Source organism: Gossypium arboreum, chromosome 5 (genome assembly GCF_025698485.1).
Source record: "Gossypium arboreum isolate Shixiya-1 chromosome 5, ASM2569848v2, whole genome shotgun sequence".
Taxonomy (NCBI): domain Eukaryota; kingdom Viridiplantae; phylum Streptophyta; class Magnoliopsida; order Malvales; family Malvaceae; genus Gossypium; species Gossypium arboreum.
In genome coordinates, this window is record NC_069074.1 from 37,922,311 (window position 1) to 37,947,009 (window position 24,699).

The following is a 24,699-nucleotide window of genomic DNA, read 5'->3' on the forward strand; positions in this document are numbered from 1 at the left end:
GAGCAATCAAACCCTGAAATAGGGGAGACTTTAACTAATAAAATTTACTAATTGGCCCAACCAAAAATTCTAGAAAAAAATTAATAAATAGATATATGAGTCTAGATTTAGGAAAAATTTACGGATCTTGATTTCTAGTTTCGTAACTCGAGATATTATTTTTCTTGCAACTGTGACGCGGGTAGTTAGAAAGCTGTGAATGTAGAAACAAATGATTTGAAGTTCTTCATTTGATAAATTATGTTCGGTAACCCCTCAAGCTCGACTCCGGTGACGGTTTCGGGCATGGGGGCGCTACATTTAGTGGTATTAGAGCAGGTTTAGTCGGTTCTCGGACTACGTGTTGTATGTACGGATTTTGCTATACATGCCATATGTATGAATTGTGATAGTGTGACGACTTGACCTTTTTAAATGAATTTTATATAGTAAATGGATCCCGATCCAACATTGCAGATGAAGTAGAGAGTAATGCGCCACTTCGGCTGAAGGGCAAGCACGATCGAAAACCCATCTCCCATCATTGGTCGGGAGGAGGAGAAAGGGATCGAAGCCTTTCTCCAAATGATGAGTGCATGGTACATCGAGTTCGTTCGACGAACCCAAATGTACGACCTCCCCACCTCCCCCAATTCCTCAACCTATGCCTCCGATGCCTCGTGGAGTGGATATAATAAAATTTCATAGAACCCCGTTGATAAAATTCGTAAACAAGGCTGAAGAATTTAGAGCAAATATTGATGATGATGCAGAAAGCGAGTTCGCTTGAAAATTCTATCCGGGTATTTGATGAATTATCTTGTACACCAAGAATGTTTGAAATGTGCTACATCTTTGTTGAGAGATTCACCTATAATTGGTGGAAGACTTTGATTTCAAGTGGTACCGAAAGAGAGGGTAACTCGGGAATTCTTTCAAGAAGAGTTTCGAAGAAATATATTAGTGAAAGATTTATTGATCGAAATGTAAAGAGTTTCTTGAGTGAAGCAAGGTAATATGACAGCCTCTCGAATATGAAAGAGAGTTTGTTCGAATGAGTAAGTATGCTGTGGAATATGTTCCTGAAGCCAAGATGTGCCGACGATTTGAAGACGGGCTCAACGAAGACATTAAGGTATTTTTCGGATCCTTGAACTGAAAGAAATGATAGTACTAGTTGATCGAGCTTGTAAGTCAAGAACCATCAAGGAAAAGAAAAGGTAGAATCAAACACGAAATTGGAAGAAAAACCAATAAGTAATGCACCTTCACAAAGAACCCGAAAAGTCAAGAAATATGAATCCTCGCTCCCAAGTTTCAAATTGGGCAATCATATGGAAATTTTAAGAAGCGAATGTGGGTCCTAAATCTCGGACTACTTCTACGGCTAGTGTGGAAATACGAGATTTGTTAAACCCGAAAGTGCCGTGTGGTAGAAATCATTTTGGTCCGTGCAGAGCAAATGAATGTTTTCGATGTGGTTCTCCGGATCATTTTATTAGAGACGCCGAGGGGAGCCGAGAAAGAAAATTTCGAATGTAAAATCTAGTGGTGCGACTCGAGGGAAGGTATCCGAGAAAAGTGGAAGTGAAACAAGCAAGAAGAATGTAGCCAGAGATGCAACAGTTAGATCTGAAGGAAGAGCTCTAGCTAGAACTTATGCTATTAAAGCGCGTGAAGATGCTTCCTCACCCGATGTGATTACCGGTACATTTTCTCTTTATGATACTAATATTATTACTTTGATTGATCCCGGTTCTACTCATTCATATGTATGCATGAAACTGGTGTCTAGTATGAATATACCTGTTGAGAACACAGAATTTATGATTAGAGTGTCGAATCCACTAGGAAAATACGTGATAGTTGATAAAGTAAGCAAGAAATGCCCTTTAATGATTCGGGGTCATTATTTTCCGGCCGACTTGATGTTGTTGCCGTTTGATGAATTTGATGTTATTTTGGGTATGGATTGGTTGACATTGCATGATGTTATAGTAAATTGCAAAGAAAAGGTTATGGAATTAAAATGTGAAAGTGGTGAAATCTTGCGGGTTGAACCAGACAAATCAAAGGCAATATTTAGTATGATTTCTTCGATGTTGGCTCAGAGATATTTGAGAAAAGGTTATGAAGCTTATTTGGCGTATGTAATTAATACAAAATAAGTTGAAAAGAAAGTTGAATCAGTGCCGGTTGTGTGTGAATTTGCGGACGTATTTCCAGAAGAATTACCGGGTTTGCCTCCAGTCAGGGAAGTAGAATTTGGTATAGATTTGATAACGAACGACTCCGATCTCGATTGCTCCATATAGAATGGCACCAACAGAGTTGAAAGAATTAAAGTCGCAGCTTGCAAGAGTTGACTGATAAAGGCTTTGTGAGACCGAGTTTTCACCTTGGGGTGCTCCGTGTTATTTGTGAAAAGAAGGATGGTTCTATGAGATTATGTGTTGATTATCGGTAGTTAAACAAGGTGACAATCAAAACAAGTATCCATTGCCGAGAATTGATGATTTGTTTGATCACCTAAAAGGAGCGACATGGTTTTCAAAGATTGACTTGAGATCCGGGTATTATCACCGCGAGTGAAAGAGTCGATGTGCCTAAACCGCTTTTAGAACAAGGTACGGTCATTATGGATTTTAGTTATGCCATTCGGGTTGATTTAATGCTCTGCTGTGTGTTTATGGACTTAATGAATCGCATATTTCGCCATACCGGACAGATTTGTTGTGGTGTTTATAGATGATATTTTAATTTATTCAAAAGATGAGACAGAGCATGCCGAGCATTTGAGGATAGTTTTGCAAACTTTGAGAGATAAGCACTGTATGCTAAGTTTAGTAAAAGTGAATTTTGGCTCCGGAAGTTGGATTTTGGGTTATATTGTTTCGTGATGGTATACGGGTTGATCCTAGTAAAATTTCAGCCATTGTTGATTGGAAACCACCAAAAATGTAATCGAAGTTAGGAGTTTCTTGGGGCTAGCTGGTATTATCGGCGGTTCATAAATGAATTTTCTATAATTGCTGCTCCTATGACTAGACTACTCGAAAGGATGTTAAATTTGAATGGACGGAAGAATGTCAACAGAGTTTCAAGAAATGAAAAGTTATTAATCAAGCACCAAAGTGTTGATACAACCCGAATCGTAAAGAATTTGTGGTGTATAGTGATGCTTCTCTAAATGGTTTGGGTGTGTCCTCATGCAAGAAGGAAAAGTGGTGGCTTATGCTTTGAGGCGCTTAAAACCTCATGAGAGGAATTATCCTACTCACGATTTGGAATTGGTCGCAATGGTGTTTGCTTTGAAGATTTGGCGACATTATTTGTATGGTGAAAAGTGCCGAGTATATACCGATCACAAAAGTCTTAAATACTTGATGTCACAAAAGACTTGAATTTGAGACAATGAAGATGGTTAGAGTTATTGAAAGATTACGAGCTTGTTATTGATTATCATCCGGAAAAACGAATGTGGTTGCCGATGCTTTAAGCAGAAAGTTGTTGTTTGCTTTGAGAGTTATGAACACTCAGTTGAAAATGTCAGATGACGGTTCGATTCTAGCAGAGTTAAGAGCAAGACCGATGTTTTTACAAGAGATTTTTGAAGCTCAGAAAAATGATCAAGATTTGCTAGCCAAAAGAAAATAGTGTGAAGCTGATATGGGATCAGATTTCAGAATCGATTCTGATGGTTGTTTGATGTTTAAAAATCGGATTTGTGTACCGAAAAATGATGAGTTGATTCAAAAGATTTTTCATGAAGCACATAATAGTTGTTTGGCGGTTCATCCGAGCAGTACGAAGATGTATAATGACTTAAAGAAAATGTACTGGTGGAGTGGAATGAAAAGAGATATTTCCGAGTTTGTATCAAAGTGCTTAGTTTGTCAACAAGTGAAAGCTGAACACCAGGTACCTTCGGGATTACTTCAGCCTATTATGGTTCCTGAATGGAAATGGGATCGAATTACTATGGATTTTACATCAGGGTTGCCGTTAACTCCAGGGAAGAAAAATGCCATATGGGCAATAGTTGATGATCGACTAAATCGGCTCATTTTATTCCGAAGACGCATGATTATTCTCTTAATAAGTTGGCTGAATTGTATATCCGAGATTGTTAGACTTCATAGGATACCTTTGTCAATCATTTCGGATAGAGATCCGAGGTTTAGCTCACGGTTTTGGCAAAAGTTGCAAGAGGCATTAGGTACAAAGTTAAATTTCAAGACCGCCTTTCATCCACAAACCGATGGAAAATCGAGAGAGTAATTCAGATTCTTGAAGACATGCTCAGATGTTGCGTATTGGAATTTCAAGATAGTTGGGAAAGGTACTTACCATTGGTAGAATTTGCTTATAATAATAGTTATCGACAAGTTTGAAGATGGCACCTTATGAAGCATTATATGGTCGTAAATGCCGGACGCCATTGTATTGGACCGAACTCAAGGAAAGTCGATTTATGGAGTTGATTTAATAAAAGAAACCAAGAAAAGGTGAAAGTGATTCGAGATTGTTTGAAAGTCGCTTGAGATAGATGAAATCTTATGCGGATTTGAAACGAAAAGAAATGGAGTTTCAAGTTGGTGATAAGGTATTTTTGAAAGTGTCTCCATGGAAGAAAGTCCTTAGATTTGGATGAAAGGGCAAGTTAAGTCCGCGTTTTATTGGACCGTATGAAATAATTGAAAAGGTTGGACCAGTAGCATATCGGCTAGCGTTACCACTCGAATTAGAGAAGATTCATGATGTGTTTCATGTATCTATGTTACGCCGGTATCGTTCGGATCCTTCACATATAATTTCACCGACAGAAGTTAAACTACGATCGGATATGACTTATGAAGAAGAACCGATTAAGATTTTAGCTCGAGAAGTCAAACAACTAAGAAATAAAAGTGTTGCACTTGTGAAAGTGTTGTGGCAAAAGCATGGGGTAGAAGAGACTACATGGGAACCTGAAGAAACAATGAGAAACCAATATCCACACTTGCTTACCGGTAAGATTTTCGAGGACGAAAATCCTTAAAAGGGGGGGAGAGTTGTAATATCCTGAATTAGGGCTTAATCGGAATAGTGGTTTCGTGACCACAAATCCGAGATAGAAATAATTATTTTATAATTATTTTGATGATTATGATATGATTGCATGATTGTGTGAAAATTTCATGATGAAATTCTATGCCTAAAGTGCTTAAATTGAAAGTAGGGACTAAATCGAATAAGCTGCAAAACTTGCATTCTAGAAGTTTTTAGTATGAAATTGTTTTGGAATATTAATGAGGAGGTCTTAAATAGCAATTTGACCAATTTTAAGTTCATGGACAAAATTAGGACATGGAAGGAATTTTGGAAAGTTTAGTAGTAAGGGTATTTTGTTCATTTAGTTATTAAAATGAATTAAAAACAAAATTAAAAGCCAATTTTGTCCATCTTCTTCATTAGGCCGAAATTTCAAGGGTTCTCCATAGCTAGGGTTTGTTTCAAGCTTCCAAGCTCCATAATCAAGAGAAACGAGATTCAAGTCGCGATCGAGGAAAAGAAAAGATTGTGGACTAAATTGCAAAATCTTTATATTTTGGTACCAAGGTAAGTTCATGTGTAAATGTAGTAACATAATTGTCATTTTAAGCAATTTAATGTTGTTTATATGATATGATGCTGATTATTATCATGAAATATTATGCTTTGTGGTTATTGTTGAATAATATGTAATTATGTGAATTACTGGATGAGTATGAACTATCATCGAGTATCGGTTCTGATATTCCGTGGAAGACGGCAAAGATGTGAGATCGAGGAAAAGAAAGCCCATTTGAACCTTAGGAATAGATTAGGATACAAGTGACATGTCACTAGGATGGTTGAGCATCCGAACTCGTTGAGTTGAGTCCGAGTTCACTTATGGATGCGAATGTCTGAACTCGTTGAGTTGAGTCTGAGTTCGTGAAATGTAACTAGGCATCCGAACTCGTTGAGTTGAGTCCGAGTTCACTTATGGATGCGAACGCCCGAGCTTGTTGAGTTGAGTTCGAGTTCACTTAGGGGCGGGTTACATGATTTCTTGATTACATATGAGGCACTTATCTGCAAATTATCCGTGTATCCGAGTTGTATTCCGATGTGTTCAACGGGTGAAATTTCTAGTGAAATGGAAGAACACTTAAGATGGAAGTGACGTTTTGGTAAGTGTTGTGAAATGGACACTTTGGATAGGTATGTTCTTAACCCTCGGGTTGAAATTAGATACAACAACGATAAGGTGGTAAGATGATGAATGATGTTTAGAAATGTGATATATGTTTTGGTGATACCATGCTAAAGTTGTTTGGTATATTTGTATTGTTATGTTACTTGTTATTTACATATGAACTTACTAAGCATTTATGCTTACTCCTCCTCTTTATTTACTGTAGTTTTGAACAAGCCAGCTCGAATCGGACGGGTCGAAGGTTCGATCACACTATCCAAAGGACTTTCATCCGGGTAAATGGCTTGTAAAACTTAAGTATGGCATGTATAGCAATATACTTATTTTGTGTAAATAATTTTATGATATGGCCATGTTTGGTTGAGAAAATGTTTGATATTGATAAGTCATGCTGATGGCTAATTTAGATCATGTTTGATATTATGGAAGTTTAATAGGTTGTCTAGTTCATAAAAATTCATGGAAAGATGAAACTTGCCTTAAAAATGTAATATTGCTCAAAGAATGACATGAATTTGAAAACTCACTAAAAATAGTATAAAATGGAACTAAATAATGAGTAAGTTATGAAATTGAAGCTTAATGAGTCTATTTTCATATGGATTGAACAAAACAAACATATAAATTATATTTTATGAGATATTTAAACTTTTGTGAAACAGGACCAGAGTGATTTCTGGATCCCCTATTCTGAATTTAAAAATTCATAATAAATTTTAAAAAAATAATTAGAAGTTGTTCTTTATATTTACAGATTCCTTATTGAGTCTAGTTTTAATAAAAACAAACCTCGTAGTCATTGAAATTCTGTATAGAGAGATATCTGATTCGTAATACACAGATGTCAGAGTAGTCGAACTCTGAAATAGGGGAGAATTTAACTAATAAACTGTACTAATTGGCCTAACCAAAAATTCTAGAAAAAAATTAGTAAATAGATATATGAGTCTAGATTTAGGTAAAATTTACAGATCTTGATTTCGAGTTTCGTAACTCGAGATATGATTTTTCTTGTAATCTGTGACGCGGGTAGTTAGAAAGTCGTGAATGTAGAAACAAATGATTTGAAGTTCTTAATTTGATAAATTATGTTCGGTAACCCCTCAAGCTCGACTCCGGCGATGGTTTCGGGCGTGGGGGCGTTACATAAACACATATATTAGCACATGTGTAAATACCACATAACCAGACTTTAGAATGTTTGAAAGATTACCAAATCTATAACGAGATAGTGTAAGCTTCCCAACGATCCACTTGACACATTTCGCAAGTCGCACTACAGGAAAATAGGGTTTTAGCGGCGTTTTATCAAAAAACGCCGCAAAAATTGTAAAACACAGAGCAATAGCGGCGTTTTTGTTAACACGCCGCTAAAAATAGAGTAATAGCGGCGCTTTTTGTTAAAACGCCGCTAAAAATAGACCAATAGCGGCGCTTTTGGTAAAACGCCGCTAAAAGTCAGAGTAATAGCGGCGCTTTTGGTAAAACGCCGCTAAAAGTGGGAGCAATAGCGGCGCTTCAGATAAAACGCCACTAAAAGTAGGAGCAATAGCGGCGCTTTTGGTAAAATGCCACTAAAAGTCGGAGCAATAGCGGCGCTTTTGGTAAAACGCCGCTAAAAGTCAGAGCAATAGCGGCGCTTTTGGTAAAACGCCGCTAAAAGTCAGAGCAATAGCGGCGCTTTTGGTAAAACGCCACTAAAAGTCAGAGCAATAGCGGCGCTTTTGATAAAATGCTGCTAAAAGTCATATAACCCCTAAAGCCCTTAAACCCTAAAAAAATCATGAACACTAATCTATAACCCCTAAAATACTAAACCCTTAAACCCTAAAACCCTAAACACTAAACTATAACTTTTAAAACCCTAAACCCCAAAAAACATCACATGGATGTTGACGTGTATATACATATATATTAATGTAAAGCTTATGTTCATAATAAATTATGGAAGCAATACTTAATATTGATTAAATTTATTTTTAGTTTACGGTTTAATATTTAAGGTTTAAGGTCTATAGTTTAGGGTTTTATGGTTTAAGGTTTAATGGCCATGGGTATATAGTATGTTAATCTCAAGTGAATCATATTTAATAATTAAATCCTAAACCCTATAATTAATTATTGTTATCAATAATAGATATCTTGATTTTGATAAAAAATATTTTTATATATTAATAAGGTGTTATATTGTTTAATGGATTGAAGGGATATTTTGTGGAAAATGTTTTAAATGATAAATTTAACTTTAAATTTTATTAATAGTTTTTGTTTATACTATTTTAATATTTATCTATATTGATTAATTAAAATATATATTTATTTATATGAACGAAAATTCTCTGCACTCATTTGTGTCTCCACGTTTTTTAATTGTAACTCATTTTCTTTTTAAAATATACATTTGTGTCTCCACGTTTTTCATTTTCTTTTACACAATTATTGATATAACATCATTTTATATTTATATATTGCATGGATACATAAATATTTATATTTATTCAATATAAAATATATTGATGTATTTATTTTTTAAATGTGGATGATTAAAGCAAAATTAAAGTTTCAACCATACATTTAAACCACAATTAGAATTTCACGTCCACAATTACACATTAAACCGAAATAAAAATAAACTCAAAAATAAAAATTAAAAATTAAAAATTAAAATTTAAAAATAAAAATTAAAAATAAAAACTTAAAATTTAATATTTAATATTTTAGTCCATATTTCAATTAAAAGTTCAATATTCAAAATTAAAAAAATTCCAAAAGAGAAAATAAAAATATGTTAAAAATAAAAAATTTAAAATTAATCAATAGTGGCGTTTTACCTTAAAACGCCATGAAAACGCCGCAAAAAAAGTCACCAATTTTTTATTACCCGCTCGTTAGTCCCTAAATCCCCCAAATAACTCTCAAAATTTCCCCCCAAATCTCCCATTTCTAGCAACACCAAGTCAATACACCTACACTAATTGCCAGAAGTCTGTAGCTTGGAGCTTGTCCTGACTGCTTCCTCCACTAATTGCCGGAAGAAGTCGGCCATAAAAGAAAGATCTTCTACTTCAACCTGGCTTTGGTTGACCCCCTTTCGGTGGTAGTAAGAGCAGAATCTTGGGTTGGTGCTTGAAGTAAGGGTCATCAAAGAGACGGATCAGTTTCCTTTTAATTTTACCGGTGATTTCTATGGCTATGGAAACCCTAAATGACGAGAAAACGGAGGAAGAGGAGGTGATAGATAAAGAAAATAAAGAGGGAAGTGAAAAGGTATGCTTTCTTCTCTTTATTCACATCAAAAACATCAAAAGCTTGCTTCACTTCTTCCAAGCTTGGATCTTGTTCAAACAACCTCGAAATCTCCTTACAATCGTATGATTCATTCAACTATTCTTCACTTTTTTGGCTGAAAAAATCCCCAGGTTCCCCATCAAAATCTCCACTTCTTTTCTGCATAATCTCTCACCACCAGATAAAACTTCCTTGCTTGAAAACCTAGATTTCTGGTTCTTCAGGTCCCAATCTGAAGTCTGGTTCTCCATTTCTCTGCTTTGTTTCTTAGAACCTGCTGCCTTTTCTCTTGTTTAACTGCAATTTCTGAATTTGACTTTTTGTTGTTTGTACAATGAAGTTTCTTGGATGTTCATAGGCGGTTGTTTTATTTATTCCTTGAATTTGATCCTTATTTTTCTCTACACGATTTTTCTAAAAATGACAAATTTCATAATTCGATCCTTTAAATTTGGATTCTATGTCGTGCATATAATTTGTGATTGGCTCAACTATTTACTTCAAAAACTGAAATAAAAAATTTGTCAAATTCAGAGTGCAAATGATACTTTATTTTTTATCCTCTACGTTTTCCATGGTTAATTCTGTTTTCAATGGTCTTAAGGTTAGGAGAGCTGCAATTTGAATTCTAGAGTAGACTCTTTGATTACACAGATTGATACAAAGCTTGAGTTCGATGGTTTTTTTATTAATACCATTGTTCTTCAATTTCTTTTCTTTTTCTTTTGGTATGCAGTTGAATCGTTCAAGTGCCGTATCTGCAAATACACCCTCCAAAATTTGTCATACTTTTCCTGGAAATGGAAGATGTCAAAGGTTAAGTTTCAAGACCAAAGCTGCAGGTTCAGTTGAAGGAAATGTACTTGATAAAGAATCGGCTAGTATTAGTGACAAGATAGGTAACTGCTTGCTGTCTCATTAGATATCTGATTAAAGACCAGGTAAAAAATTTCGTTCGATTTTGCTAGCTTTTCTCCTCTCTTTACTAGATAATTTCTATCTGGGTTCTTAATTGTCTCCATATTTCTGATCTTTTTCTTGATCCAAACAAAAAGCATAAAACCTCAAATTCTCATGCTTTAATTCTGATAGAGCATACAAGTTTCTTTTTCTTTCTTTTTTTTACATGGGTGTTTCGTTTAAGGTTTCAAAAACCAGTACTAGGTTCAAGCCGAAGCCTTGTCTTCAATTGGAGGCTTCGGTTGATGTTGTCCCTGACAATTCTGAAGAGAGCTGATGGCCTAGAAAGCTCCAGGTAAATTCTGTAATGAACCAATTTCACAGGTAAATTGATGATAAAAATTATTGCTGTTAAATTAAAAAAAAAGGAGAAATTTTGGTTTTTGTTTCATTTAACATATCCTCCCAGTTTCCTTTTTTAAATATCTATAATTGTATTTAAGTGGAATTTTAATTATTGGTTGCTGTTAGAAGTTAGGGGAGATTGAAGTGTTGGATTTTTAATGTTTTGTTTATTTTAAAAATATACCAGTTAAGTCTTAAGCTAAAAATATAGGCTTGATTTCATAAAACATTATCTTGCCCTTATTTTAGCCTTTATGGTTTTGGTGTAATAGATACTGTAGTTAGGGGTTTTGTTTTAGTTTTGAGTTTGCAACCTTCATAAAACTTGTATAATTCTGTTTCTAGTACGAGTTTTCTCTATGATTCATAGTTCGTGGCTGAGAGAAGAAGGGATATAGAATAGAAATTAATATGTATCTATTTTCCTTTCTGTGATTTTGTCTGATTATTTGAATTGTTTGTTGATCTAGGGTAATATCATTGAAGGCGTTGAGCATGTTCCTGAGGTGTCTCAACCATTTGTTTCTGAAGAAGTGCTTTGTGTTCCTAAAGGTTAGAGTCAAGACTAGTATTATGTTTTGTTTTTATTTTTCCCTCTCTAGATAATTGATAATGTTTGATTTGTGACTGCGTTGGTTATTTCTTGTTTTTGCAGACCATGAAATTTCATTCACCTTGAATCTTTATCCAGATGGATATTGTATTGGAAAACCACCAGAGGTTTGTTTAACACAATATTAATGTTACATTATTCATTGTAAAAGGTTCACTAAAAAGACAGATTCTTTTGCTTCAATCAACTTACTTTAAGGTTAAAAGCAATTTTTGAATTTTCAGGATGCTTTGAATCAGGCTACTCTTCACGGTGCTTCAAAGTTGCATCCATATGATAGGTCATCTGAAACTCTCTTCTTAGTAAGGATTTGATCAAGTATTTCTCTGATTGCTTTTTCTGACTATTCCTAATTATTCTTACCTTCTTTGTTATTCCTACAATGTTGTTATATAGGGTCTCTCATAATATCAAATATATCTTGGTTTTGGGTGCACATTTGGAAGTTCATTATTGAATGATAGAAAATAAAATCTCCAAATTAAATAGTTTTTAATTAGCAAAGGTTTGTCTCGCTTTCATTGATCCTTGGTGAATAGTACAGTGGAGGGATAGCATGGTTTCTTGTATAGTCCATATTTTGCATCAGTTGTCAATAAGCACTAGGTTGGCAAAGTGGTATTTCCTAGGTTCATATTTAGTGATATAAGAAAGCAACGTTCATAATATTTGACCATAGTTATTGAACAGGTAAAAAACCAATTATTTTTTTTCCCTTTTTCTTAAATTAAAGACCATGCCATTAAGGTAAATGCCATTAATTATATTTGTTGGTTGAGATAGGCTTTGCCTCAATAAAAAGTTATTGTTTTTATTCCGATTAACTTTTTATTTTACCTCGTTGCTTTTCATTCTACAAGTCATAGGACATTAATATTGCCTTAGCCACTGATTTTCCTCACCCAATTTAATCTTTTAAGTTAGCTCCATCAATCTTCCTTTTATTTTTTTTTTGGTTCTAAAAGAATTGGGCTTTTACTTCCAAAGAGGGAGAACTAGATATTGAAAAAGTAGTAGGGAAAGGAGAATAGTAGTAGGGAAAACCAATATAAAATTTCTACAGAATGAAACCATATGCAGAAGAACAGTCTTTATATATCTGATAGATTATAGTGAACCTTGGAGCTGCTGTTATCACATAATTCTCCCATTGTTTCGTGTAAGATTATTATGCAGGCCCAGATGCTATATTCAACACTTTTTAATCAATCATTTTCTTTTTCGAAATAAAATGCAGATGAATAAGATGATTAAAGCTGTGAAAAGAAGGTAGGCAAAATGCAAATGCATGTTTAGCACATAGACAGGAACATTAAATTAATGTTTAAACATAAAAAATAAAATAAGAAACAATCAAACCAACTGGTTTAACCTGTGGTCCAGTTTCTTTAACATTGGTATTTATGTCCTTCAATGTCGAACTTCTACATTTATGTCTTTCATTTTGAATTTTTAGATGATAGTAGTGCCAATCAATTCTTTGTCCCTTGTTATGCTATTAGTTCCTTTGTTTTGCATTTTCTTTTTTTCTTTTTTTGCCAAAGCCACTTGTCCCAGGTGTCATGTTTTTTTATGCATTTCCTTGGCTATGGGGTTTTGCTTGGTAGTTATGCAGCTATTTATTGAAAGTTAAAACTCATGGCTGTTTTATGAATGCTTACATGTATGGCAAGCTGTTGTTAGCCTTTACATGTATGGCAAGCTGTTGTTAGCCTTTCTTTCTATTATTTTTGTTGCTTTGTATTAGCATTCTCTATGCTACTTGCCCTGCAAAGTTCCAAGTTTCCATTTTTATTAAAGATGGCAATTGGGTATTTGGAAATGTTAATTATCTGATCTTTGGCAATTTTACCCAGCAGAATTAAGCTAATTTTATGGTTCTATCTTTAATTAATGCATGACTGAGCAATGCTTCCTTTACAGGTCAGTTTCCTGTTTCTTTATCATGGATGGATGTATTTATTGGAAAATGGGACAAAGTAACTTAATACAAAGAAATTTTACATTTGATTTTCTATGCCTTTTAGATCACCTCTAATTTTAAGATTGATTGCAAATGCCTTTTTTCATTTTTTACAACTTTTTCTGACCAACAATTTATTTGTTACATATATGTTTTATTTTATTTTAATCGTTAATTGTATGTCACTAATGCTTAATTGTTATAATTTTTACATAAATGTTTTTTTTACTCGAGGCTAAGAAGTTAGCATCACAATATCAAAAGGAAGCGCACAAATGCAATTCGGGTATGGAGACGCATGAAGAAGTAAGGAGAAAGTGAAGAAGCACTGTCGGCTCAAATGAAATTAACAGCAATGTGGGAAATAAGAGCTCGTCGAAAAGAGTGGAGAGAAAAGGTCGTCAAATCTAATGCATTTCCTTATTTCATTTAAGTAACTTCATTATAATGTCTTATTTTATTGATATTTTTATATTTAATCTAGTTTTTATTATTTATTTTAGTTTTGATTCTAAATTTTATTTTTATTTTAATATTTAAGATAACTTGAGTTCTAACTTTTAAATTTTAATTGTGTTATTAATTTATTATTTTAAATTGTAAATTTAAATTCATTAATTTTGTAATTAGTTTTAAAGTTAAAATTTTAATAGAAAATTTTTATATTTATATCATTCAATATTTTGATAATGAATTTTAAATTTTTATATTTTTCACGATTTTTATAATATTTTATAATTTTTTTAATTTCATACCTTTAGCGGCGTTTTTAGCGGCGCTTGGAAAAACGCCGCAAATAGTTTTAGTGGCACTTGAAAGCGCAGCTAAAGGCCTAAAAAAACGCAGCTAAAAGTCAGTTTTGCTGTAGTGTCGACAATCTATAGGAAAAGGAAAAACAACGGGGTAAGCATATTGAATGGTTAGTAAGTCATAGGCATTAAACAATAACTCACCTCGATTTACAATTTAACATGATAGGCTACTCGCTTGACAAGTTTGCCTAAACAAGGCAACCATATAACAACAAGGTGAGTTCAACCTATATCGTATCATATAGTAATTTAAACATATAACATTTCAATTCACTTATATTTGATATTTCAATGCCATTCATATAATAAATCAACATTTAATCAATTCAATATCAAATTCATGTCAATTTTTGAAGCGAAGCGAATCAATTAATTCTTTAGGTTCTCATATCAATCTCTGGACTTGGATATCTGGTCTGCATAATCTTTTGTGTACTATCAAAATTCATATTTTATAACTCTTATTTTAAGCATTATTTCACAATATCAATTCAATTAAAATCTAATAAATCGACTAATTCAAAATTTTCATTGATATACCATTATCAAATTTATATTTTATACCTGTATTAACCTGACTCAGACTCGAACGGACACACGAATCTGACCAGCACACTGATTTGGCACCCATTACCTCATCAAAATGTTCAAAATAAATAAATTGCACCGAACGCTTATCGGTTTAACCGAAATAATAATAATTGTGCCAACACTCATCAGAACGTTCGAAAGAAAAATGCGCACAACACTCATCGACATATAGTTGAAATAATCGATACTCAAACTATCTATGACATGGCAACGATATTTGGCTTTGCCTAAACAATTAATAGGGTAAGCAATAATCCAATTTCATTTTAATTTCGATTCCTATTCTATCAATTTCAATACCATCAATTCATGAATCAAAATATTATTTCATACATAACATATCATGATTCATATTGATTACAAGCCAATTTCACTGAGTTACACTATTTTCAATTCTATTCAATTTAGCCCTCTATCTTAATAATCAATAAAATTCATGCCAATATCATTCAATCAGTCATAATAAGCTCTTAATTCATTAGATATCTCAAATTACTATTCATCATATTCAATTTATCATTTCTTTAGAATTTAGTCCATATCTCACCTTTTGTACCAAGTTCCAAACAATTCAAATTATTATGAAATATACACAAATTCATAATTCAAGTATATAACAATTTAAATAAAATCATACCATATGAACTTACCTAGCAAAAAACAAACGAACACTCTTTAAGGACTAATAAATAATTTTTCCTTTTTCCCCGATTATCTTCAATTTGATTCAATTCTCGATCTAAACAATAATTCAATTTGATTTATCAATTCTAACCCTCTTATTTCATCCTATTATAATCATGTATCAGTTCAATTTCATTTTTCAAATGTTTCCTAAAATTTTACATTTTATTCAATTTAGTCCTAAAAACTAAATTTGCCATAACTTTCAAATTTGAGCTTCGATTTTGAAATCAATCTCAATTACAAAAATTTCAGATCAGTTTTAAAATTTATACCTATACTCCCTTTGTTAAAAAACTAGTAATTAAATTTTACAAACTAGTCATTTTTCGCTTCTAAGCTTAAAATCTAACAATTTAGTACCAATTTCATCAAAAATTCATCAATGGTAACTTTTAGAAATTTTAACATTTTTTTCAAAATAGTACATGAGCTACCTAAATTAAGCTACTGGGACATCAAAAACATAAAATTTACAAGAAAAGGACTTAAACTTGCTTACCAATTTGAGGTTGATTATTTGAAAGCTTAAAACCTTTTTTCTTTCTTAAAGAATTAGTAGAGAAGGAAGATGAAAGGAAAAATGACTCCAACCAATATCCACCACTGAACATCCATTTAAAAATGGACAAATTGCTTAATTGGTCCTCAAGTAATTAAAAATTCTTAGTGATTAACTTTTACCACATTTATAATTTAGTCACTGTACCATAATTAACTATCCAATTAACAAAATTAAGGGGTGAAACTTTGATTAAATTTTATGATAATCATGTAAATATTAAAATAATAATATTTACAGACTCGAACATTAGAAATGGGGTTCCAAGACCGTCATTTTCAACACTACTGAAAAACAGATTGTTCCACTTCTTGGTGCTTTCATGATTTAAATCAATAATCAATAGAACCAATAAATCAGTACAGTCAATATTTAATTCAACTATCAACCAAATCAATTTGCATTTTCATGTCTCATGTGTAAAATCTCATACCACATTTCATTAAGTATAACATATATGAACATGTAATCTTATTTACAATTATATCACATTGTATATGCATTATAACATGTCGCCAAGTTCATTTCATTTTCTCATTTCCATCTAAAATCCTCTGATTCGCTTTATATCCATATTGACCCTTAAGGCTTATTTTATTCGATTCGCATGATCTTTCACATGCCATTTTTTGTTACTCAATCACTAACATACCAAATTCATCATTCAATATTAGCATTTCATATAAAAAAATCACATAGCATGGTATATGTTTCATAAACATTATTAATCGGACATGGACTCAAGATGGATACACGAATCATCCAACCATCACACCAATATATCTAGTATCCAGTGCCTCATCGGCATGTCCAAAGTATAAATTTGCATTTTGTGCCTCATCAATATAAACCAAAGTATAAATTTGCGCTCCATGCCTCATCGGCATAAACTGAAGTATAATCTTATACACTAATCCTATAGCATGTCTATAACACCCTCATACCTGACCCAATCATCGGATCAAGGTACCGGGATGTCACATTCGTTGCCGAAACAACTACAGAAATTTCAAATTGATTTATATTATTATTTTACTATTGAAAATCATTTTACTCGTTTTAGTAATAATTGAATTTATGATAGAACCATTTATGAGTTAAATGAGCTCATTAAAACATGATATTCAATCAAAGACAACAAATTTTATAAATTAACACAATTTTTAAAGTTTTACAAATAAGTCCACTGGAGTACTTGTACTTTCTAAAGTAGTTCACCCACTTTATGCATATTTCTTATTTTTTTCTAATTTCTGCCAATCAACTTAATTCTTCATAAAATTTTAGCCAAGATACCAAAATCACATCCATTAATAATTATTTACTTATTATTTTATCAATTCGTTTAAACATTCTCACATGTATTAATCATTATATCACTTATAACCATTTCATGACATTTCAAATTCATCTGCTATTTTTTTCGTCCTCCTCCTCCTCTCCATACCTCATCCTTTATGTATATATATTATAGAATCTTTAGCTTTTAGTATGACATGGCTACATGTAGCATTAACTATAATTCCACTATTTACTTATGTGCTCATATCAAAACTGTCCACTTGTGTGATAGTCACTAAAGTATTTATATCTTGAGATATAGAATTTGAAATTAAGATCCGCTTAATGTTTTTGAAACTAGTCTCAAATATAAATTGCCCACGATTCTGGTTTTCACTATTCTAGCAATTTCATTCCAATTTAGGGCAGTTTCAGTTCTCTCAATCCCTTATGATATTGTGTTTATTATGTGATTATATCTATTTGTATATTGAGGGCAATGTACATCTTAAGTGTGGGGAGGATTTTATATGTTTATGCAATATAGCCCTGAATTATTGTTTGTGTTTAAGTAATCTTTTCGTACTTAACATTGAAGTAATTTCTTTTTATTTGGAGTTGTTATTGATTTTGTTTTGGGGTTTATTTGTGGATGTTTGTGAATTGGTTGATTTATACTTTAAGACACGAGAGAGTTAAGCATGATAAGTTGTTTTTCATAAATTAATATTTTAGGTTGTTGCCTAACTATGTTAAGTACTTAGATTTGATTTAATTAGTTCCCTAACTATGTTTCATTATTTGAATTGTTGAATTTTATTTTGTTTAAAAATATATCAAAAAAGAAAAAATATAAATCAAAAAATATTTGATTTAGCTTGAATAATTAGTTTCATATTATGTTGAAAAGCTTAGTTCCATTTGTGATTATTCTTGTTGATGTAATTTCTTTTAATTCAGCAATTGATTTTTTTTTCTAGTTTAGTAACTTATCAACTCGATTCTCGATTATAACCAACTTTTTTGCCTTTTTCCATTCCCTTAACCAAAGCCCCATTACAACCTTGTAAAGACCTCTTGATTGGTGTGTCATCTCGTTTTATAGTGGTGGAGCTTTGATGTTTAAGCAAGCCCATGGTAATAGTATTTCTCGTTCAACTATTGAGTGCACAATATTTGAACCTTAAACACTTTAAGTGCCTTGAGTGATCTTGAGTGAGGATGTCAATTCTTGTTGATTTTGAAGTTAAGGTAATTATTTAGATAAGGGGAGACACCTATATTTTTAGGCCTTAAAAATTTCGGTTTGGACTGCTTGAATTTTTAGTGTCCTTTTGGTTGAATTTCCAATGCATGATTGCTTGCGAATTATCTAGAAACATTATTGATGAAAATGACAACTTAAGAAAAGTTAATTTGAATGTGGGTTGAGGATTTTGCTTGAGGACAAGCAAACGCTTAAGTGTGGGAATATTTGATAAGTGCCAAAAGTAACATGTTTTAATCTCATTCTTAATGCATTTTTAGATGATTAATCAATGTAAAATGGTGAATTGTATGCTTCTAATCCTTTAAATTCATGTTTCTATACTTAGGATAGCATTTGGGACCAAAAGGAGCAAAAAACGAGGAAAAATTAAAAAAATCAGAGTGAGGTACAACGGGCACACGGTCGTGTAAGCCATACGGGCTGCCACACGGGCGTGTGTCAGACCGTGTCAAAATTGCAATTTGCACTCCAAACAGTGGAGAAACGTAATTTTTAGGTTTTTTGGGCATTTTAAGACATTTATATGACAAAAATAAGAAGAGAGGAGGGACTCATCATAGAATACTCAAGAAAACAACTCGAAAAACACCATTGAAGTGGATTCTGAAGTAGATTTCCATCAAGATTGAAGATTTCCTTTTTATTTCTTTGGAGATTATTATGAATTTCTTTTTTTTTTTGTGGTTATACTATCTTTGAGATGTTTTTATTTGCTATCATGAACTAATATTCCAAATACCTAGGGAGATGAACCCTAGAATGGATTATGTTATTTGATTTCTATTTTTACGCAATAAATACTTGGATCTTGTTCTCAATTATGTATGTTTAATTCTTGGTTTGATATTTTTAGACTATTAATACATGTTTGATGTACTTAAATCAGATGAGAAATAAACCCTATTTAAGAGTAGATCTAGCGTAATTGAGTAGAGTTGCATGCAACCCTAGAAATATGACAACATAAATCTACCGGATTAGAGTTAAATCTAATAGGGCGATCCATAGATTGAGTTAATGTGACAATAGGGGTTTTAATTAGAAAGAAACTTCAATTAATCAACCTAGAGTCAGTTGTTCTTAGTCTTGAAGAGATATATTAGCATAATTTTGAGATTTCTACGAATCAAGATACTAAGTGAAGAAATTTCGTAATTTAGATTGATAATGACAGATAAAGTCCAGGTAAATTCTTTTCTGGGTATTGTTTCGCTTCTTGGTTGTTAATCGTTTATTTTCCTGATTTGTTCTTTGTTGTGCTCTTCAGTTAATTTAATTAGTTAATTTTAATTTTTAATCAATCACTTCAATTTGTCTGTTAAATAATAGAAAGACAGTAATTACTATTACTTTTAGTCTTCGTAGGAACTATATCTTTATTCACCGTAGCTATACTATTAATTGATAAGTGCACTTGCCTTTGTCGAATTTTTAGTTAGTTTACGATTGCATTAGTTTATGAATTAAGGGTAATTAGACTCCACAAGCAAGTTGAGATATAAGCATCACATTTATTTATATAACTAATTATTTATGTATTTATTTTACTACACATTATAATACACTTGTCAACCCCTCAACTTGATTGTAGAGTCAAAATTTCATTGGCGGTGTATCAAATAATTTTCCGTGAATTAAATATAAATCAATTCTAATATATTCCATAAATACCTAAAATAAACTATAAAATAAACATAAAAATAAAAACCAATAAATTCAATTAAAAATATATAATAAGTATTTATTCACAAGCCAAATAAATGAAAAATCCATTGATAAAATGGGTTAAGATGTAATCCATTATCTTTTCATCCATTTTTTTTATTAATACAGGAAGCATCACCATTTATATGTGTGTAAAATCAAATATTTGTGAAAAAAGAAATTAAGAGATGGTATCAAGTATGTATGGCAAAACAAACACCCCGAACGCGCAAAGCGTCAAATGATGCCAACATTGTCGTCCTTGTGAATAACATTATGCATCTGCATCCGATACTGGATTTCAGCTTTCACTTGCAGAATAGATTTGTGCATCACATACAATAGTACAAGTAGTGTAAAAAATGGGAGGATTTCAAAAATAACGAGGAGACAAAGGTTCCATAGTGACCAAGGAGTGGATGGCGATAAGATTGTCATGGAGCAGAAGTAGGAGATGACCAACAAATAAAGCGGGATCAAAAGGATTACGAATGGACGGAATTTTAAGAGGAGGAATGCCATTAGAAAAATTGAAAGGCAAAGGCGGTGAAGTTCAAGAAACAAAACAAACCGAACCACTGCGGATTCATGACGTCGTACCGGGTTTTTTCAATTCCAAACCGTAAATAAATTTTAAAATGGTATTATTGTTGTTGTCAGGGAAGAAGTGATTGGTAACAGTTATGTTTGAGATGGTGGTGGTGGTGGTGGTGGTGGTGTTGGGAGATGAACCGGTGGGCTTAACGATGATTGGTGGGTTGCTGTTAAAACTACAGCCATAACCACCAGCATCACCTCCAACGACATGTTGTTGTGCATGCGATCTGCAAGTACTTTTATTCTTCTGAAAAAGTTCACTTTCTTTTTCAACTGCTTAATCTTGGCAAGTTGGCATCATCATCATCATCATCATCATCTTTGCCACTCATGTTGATGTCCATCCTTCGTCTTTCAGCCTTTTCTATGATTTGTAGAGGTGTCAAACCTTCCGACTTCCGAGTTCTTAGTTTTTACGTATAACCAAAGTTGTGAATCTAACAACAGTTTTAGTGCCTGCGTCATTGATCAAAGGGAATGCACCTTAACGCAACCAGATAAGTAAGGATTAATATACACATACTACAGTTGCATGCATTGCAACCACTATTTAGCTATAGCAACGGATATTAGAATTGCATGTACCTCATATTGTCCTTTTTTAGCCGCAATATGCAACACAGTGTTGTTATCCTTGTCTGTCCAATTCACTATTTTCTTTTCAAAGTCCAAGATACTACTATGATTACCAGTGCTCCTTTGAAGCCATCCAATTAGGATGTTAAAAGCTTTCATATGGTTCTTAATCGGAGCCAGATGCAGCGCAGTCTCATTCCGAACCGTCACATCTTGGATGCATTTAGGGCAAGCTTGAAGAACCTCGACTAAAAGCTGAGACTCAGAGTTTCCCATTGTAACTACGCAGTGGAAAGGAGTCATCCCTTCCGTTCCTTTGACACGAACCAAGTCTTTATCGGTCTGCAACAGTCGAAGCATTAGCTCGGTCTTCCCATTTTCCACCGCCAAGTTCATGGGGCTAAACCCGTCTGGGTTTAGCTTCCTAGCAAAAGAAGGCTTCAAGTTCATCATCTCCATTGCAAACTCAATTTGCCCTTCCTCTGCTGCTATATGAAGTGGAGTATCTGTGAAAGGAATCTCATCAATGCGTTCAAATATGTATGGATCTTCTAGAATTAGAACGCGCAAGCCATCAATCTTTCCTGTTTCAGCTGCTTCTCTCAACCATGGAACCATCTCCACCATATATGTATATTTGATGGGAAGCAATTGAAGAAGTCTCTAAGATTCAATAAGGAAGTAGTATTGCAAATGATGTTGAAATTAGAAGAGTGACGTCCACTTATATAGCCATCCCCATGCAACGTAACGTAAATTGCAAAATAATTGATTGTAAAGAATCTGTCCTAATTGCTTCATTTCAAGTAAAGAATGATTCAAAGTGATGGCTACGATGAAAATCTTCATAGAAACACCTCTCTACTCTCTTATAAAGTAATAAACTAGAATAAATTCAAGGATTACCCAATCTCTTATATATATCAAGTTGGATTTATCATTTTAATTATTAATTTTATTATCATAATTTAGGTATATTATATGAGTGGGCCAAATTTGATGAAAATGATAATTTTAAAGAAAATTAAGAAATGGGTCAATTTATGTGATACTTGGGGAAATATGTTGATTTTAGAAAGAGAAGATGAAAACGTGTTTTACAAGACGCGCTTTTTGACCTTTTTAATATATCAGCTCATTTGATTATATAGTTTAATGTTAGTAGTTTTGTCCCTTAGTCTTGGAAGCAATTGAAGAAGTCTCTAAGATTCAATAAGGAAGTAGTATTGCAAATGATGTTGAAATTAGAAGAGTGACGTCCACTTATATAGCCATCCCCATGCAACGTAACGTAAATTGCAAAATAATTGATTGTAAAGAATCTGTCCTAATTGCTTCATTTCAAGTAAAGAATGATTCAAAGTGATGGCTACGATGAAAATCTTCATAGAAACACCTCTCTACTCTCTTATAAAGTAATAAACTAGAATAAATTCAAGGATTACCCAATCTCTTATATATATCAAGTTGGATTTATCATTTTAATTATTAATTCTTATTATCATAATTTAGGTATATTATATGAGTGGGCCAAATTTGATGAAAATGATAATTTTAAAGAAAATTAAGAAATGGGTCAATTTATGTGATACTTGGGGAAATATGTTGATTTTAGAAAGAGAAGATGAAAACGTGTTTTACAAGACGCGCTTTTTGACCTTTTTAATATATCAGCTCATTTGATTATATAGTTTAATGTTAGTAGTTTTGTCCCTTAGTCTTGGAAGCAATTGAAGAAGTCTCTAAGATTCAATAAGGAAGTAGTATTGCAAATGATGTTGAAATTAGAAGAGTGACGTCCACTTATATAGCCATCACCATGCAACGTAACGTAAATTGCAAAATAATTGATTGTAAAGAATCTGTCCTAATTGCTTCATTTCAAGTAAAGAATGATTCAAAGTGATGGCTACGATGAAAATCTTCATAGAAACACCTCTCTACTCTCTTATAAAGTAATAAACTAGAATAAATTCAAGGATTACCCAATCTCTTATATATATCAAGTTGGATTTATCATTTTAATTATTAATTCTTATTATCATAATTTAGGTATATTATATGAGTGGGCCAAATTTGATGAAAATGATAATTTTAAAGAAAATTAAGAAATGGGTCAATTTATGTGATACTTGGGGAAATATGTTGATTTTAGAAAGAGAAGATGAAAACGTGTTTTACAAGACGCGCTTTTTGACCTTTTTAATATATCAGCTCATTTGATTATATAGTTTAATGTTAGTAGTTTTGTCCCTTAGTCTTGGATTCGATTATTCTTCTATTCACATTTGTTTTCTTTTTTTTTTTTTTCAATGTTGGTTCAAGCTTTGCTTTTATTTTTAATTACTGATTTTAACATATTAGCTCATTTAGTTAAATGGTTAAATAACAGTAATTTTATCTGAGCCCTGATTCAATTCCTCTTTATATATAATAATTGTATGTCAAATATTTATTTTCTCCGCCTATATTGTGGGTATGGTGATTTCTAATACTATAAAATCAAATAATTATTTCAAATATCATTATTATTTTTATATATAAAATACTTTAAATATCATTGTTTTTTCATCTACGTTGTGGGTATGATATTTCAAATGTTTTTATATGTGAAATATTTCAATTAATTATTTTAAATATCATTATGTTTACATGTGAACTATTTCATATAATTATTTTAAATACACATACAAAAATATATAATTCTAAAATTTACTACACTCATGATATAGATTGAAAAATAAATATTATACATAAAATTATATTTACTAAAAACAATGATATTTGGCAATAATTATTTGATTTTTAAATAAAAGAGTTATTAATTAAAAATGAATTAAAAATAAAAAACTTGAAAATAATATATTTTTAATTAAAAACATTAATTAAAAAATGCTTGAAACAACATGAAATAAAAAATATAAACATGCTTAGAAAAGGAAGCAAACCTAAGACGTAAAGATAAAATCTTTATTATTTAACCATATGATCAAAGAAGCTAACATATTAAAACAATAATTAAAAATAAAGGCAAAGCTTGAAATAACATAAAATAAAAATACAAATGTAAGTAGGAGAGGAACTGAATCCAAGACTCAAAGACAAAATCACTAGTATTTAACCATTTGATCAAAAGTGCCAATATGTTAAAACATTCATAAAGCGTGACATCACTGCAGCAAAATTGACTTTTAGCGGCATTTTCAGTGCCGCTAAAACTATTGGCGGCGTTTTTACAAGCGCCGCAAAAA

The 24,699-nt window shown here is 32.3% G+C and overlaps 1 protein-coding gene and 1 long non-coding RNA gene across 3 annotated transcripts; one reads left to right on the forward strand and one right to left on the reverse strand.

The window, feature by feature from the left end:
* Positions 1-9,047: 9,047 nt before the first annotated feature.
* On the forward strand, positions 9,048-13,684 carry LOC128293338 (uncharacterized). 2 transcript variants are annotated; one of them, XR_008283518.1, is made up of 7 exons: positions 9,048-9,469; positions 10,227-10,431; positions 10,635-10,745; positions 11,266-11,347; positions 11,451-11,515; positions 11,633-11,710; positions 13,606-13,684. It is a non-coding gene; the product is annotated as an uncharacterized LOC128293338 (long non-coding RNA). The 2 variants fall into 2 exon arrangements; XR_008283517.1 differs by having other exon boundaries at positions 10,227-10,745.
* Positions 13,685-20,311: 6,627 nt separating this feature from the next.
* On the reverse strand, positions 20,312-22,143 carry LOC108451684 (ankyrin repeat-containing protein BDA1-like). The gene is made up of 2 exons (XM_053029068.1): positions 21,458-22,143; positions 20,312-21,328 (listed from the first exon to the last, which is right to left on the reverse strand). The coding sequence occupies exons 1-2, from the start codon at positions 22,073-22,075 to the stop codon at positions 21,227-21,229; spliced, it is 720 nt and encodes a 239-aa protein (XP_052885028.1). The 5' UTR covers positions 22,076-22,143; the 3' UTR covers positions 20,312-21,226.
* Positions 22,144-24,699: the final 2,556 nt, after the last annotated feature.

Bases quoted from the DNA above. Each gene is read 5' to 3' on its own strand.
- LOC108451684 (XM_053029068.1), bottom strand. From the start codon at position 22,075: ATGGTGGAGATGGTTCCATGGTTGAGAGAAGCAGCTGAAACAGGAAAG. The intron at 21,329-21,457 runs GTACATGCAATT...TCAATGACGCAG, and splicing joins CTAAAAAAGGACAATATGAG to GCACTAAAACTGTTGTTAGA.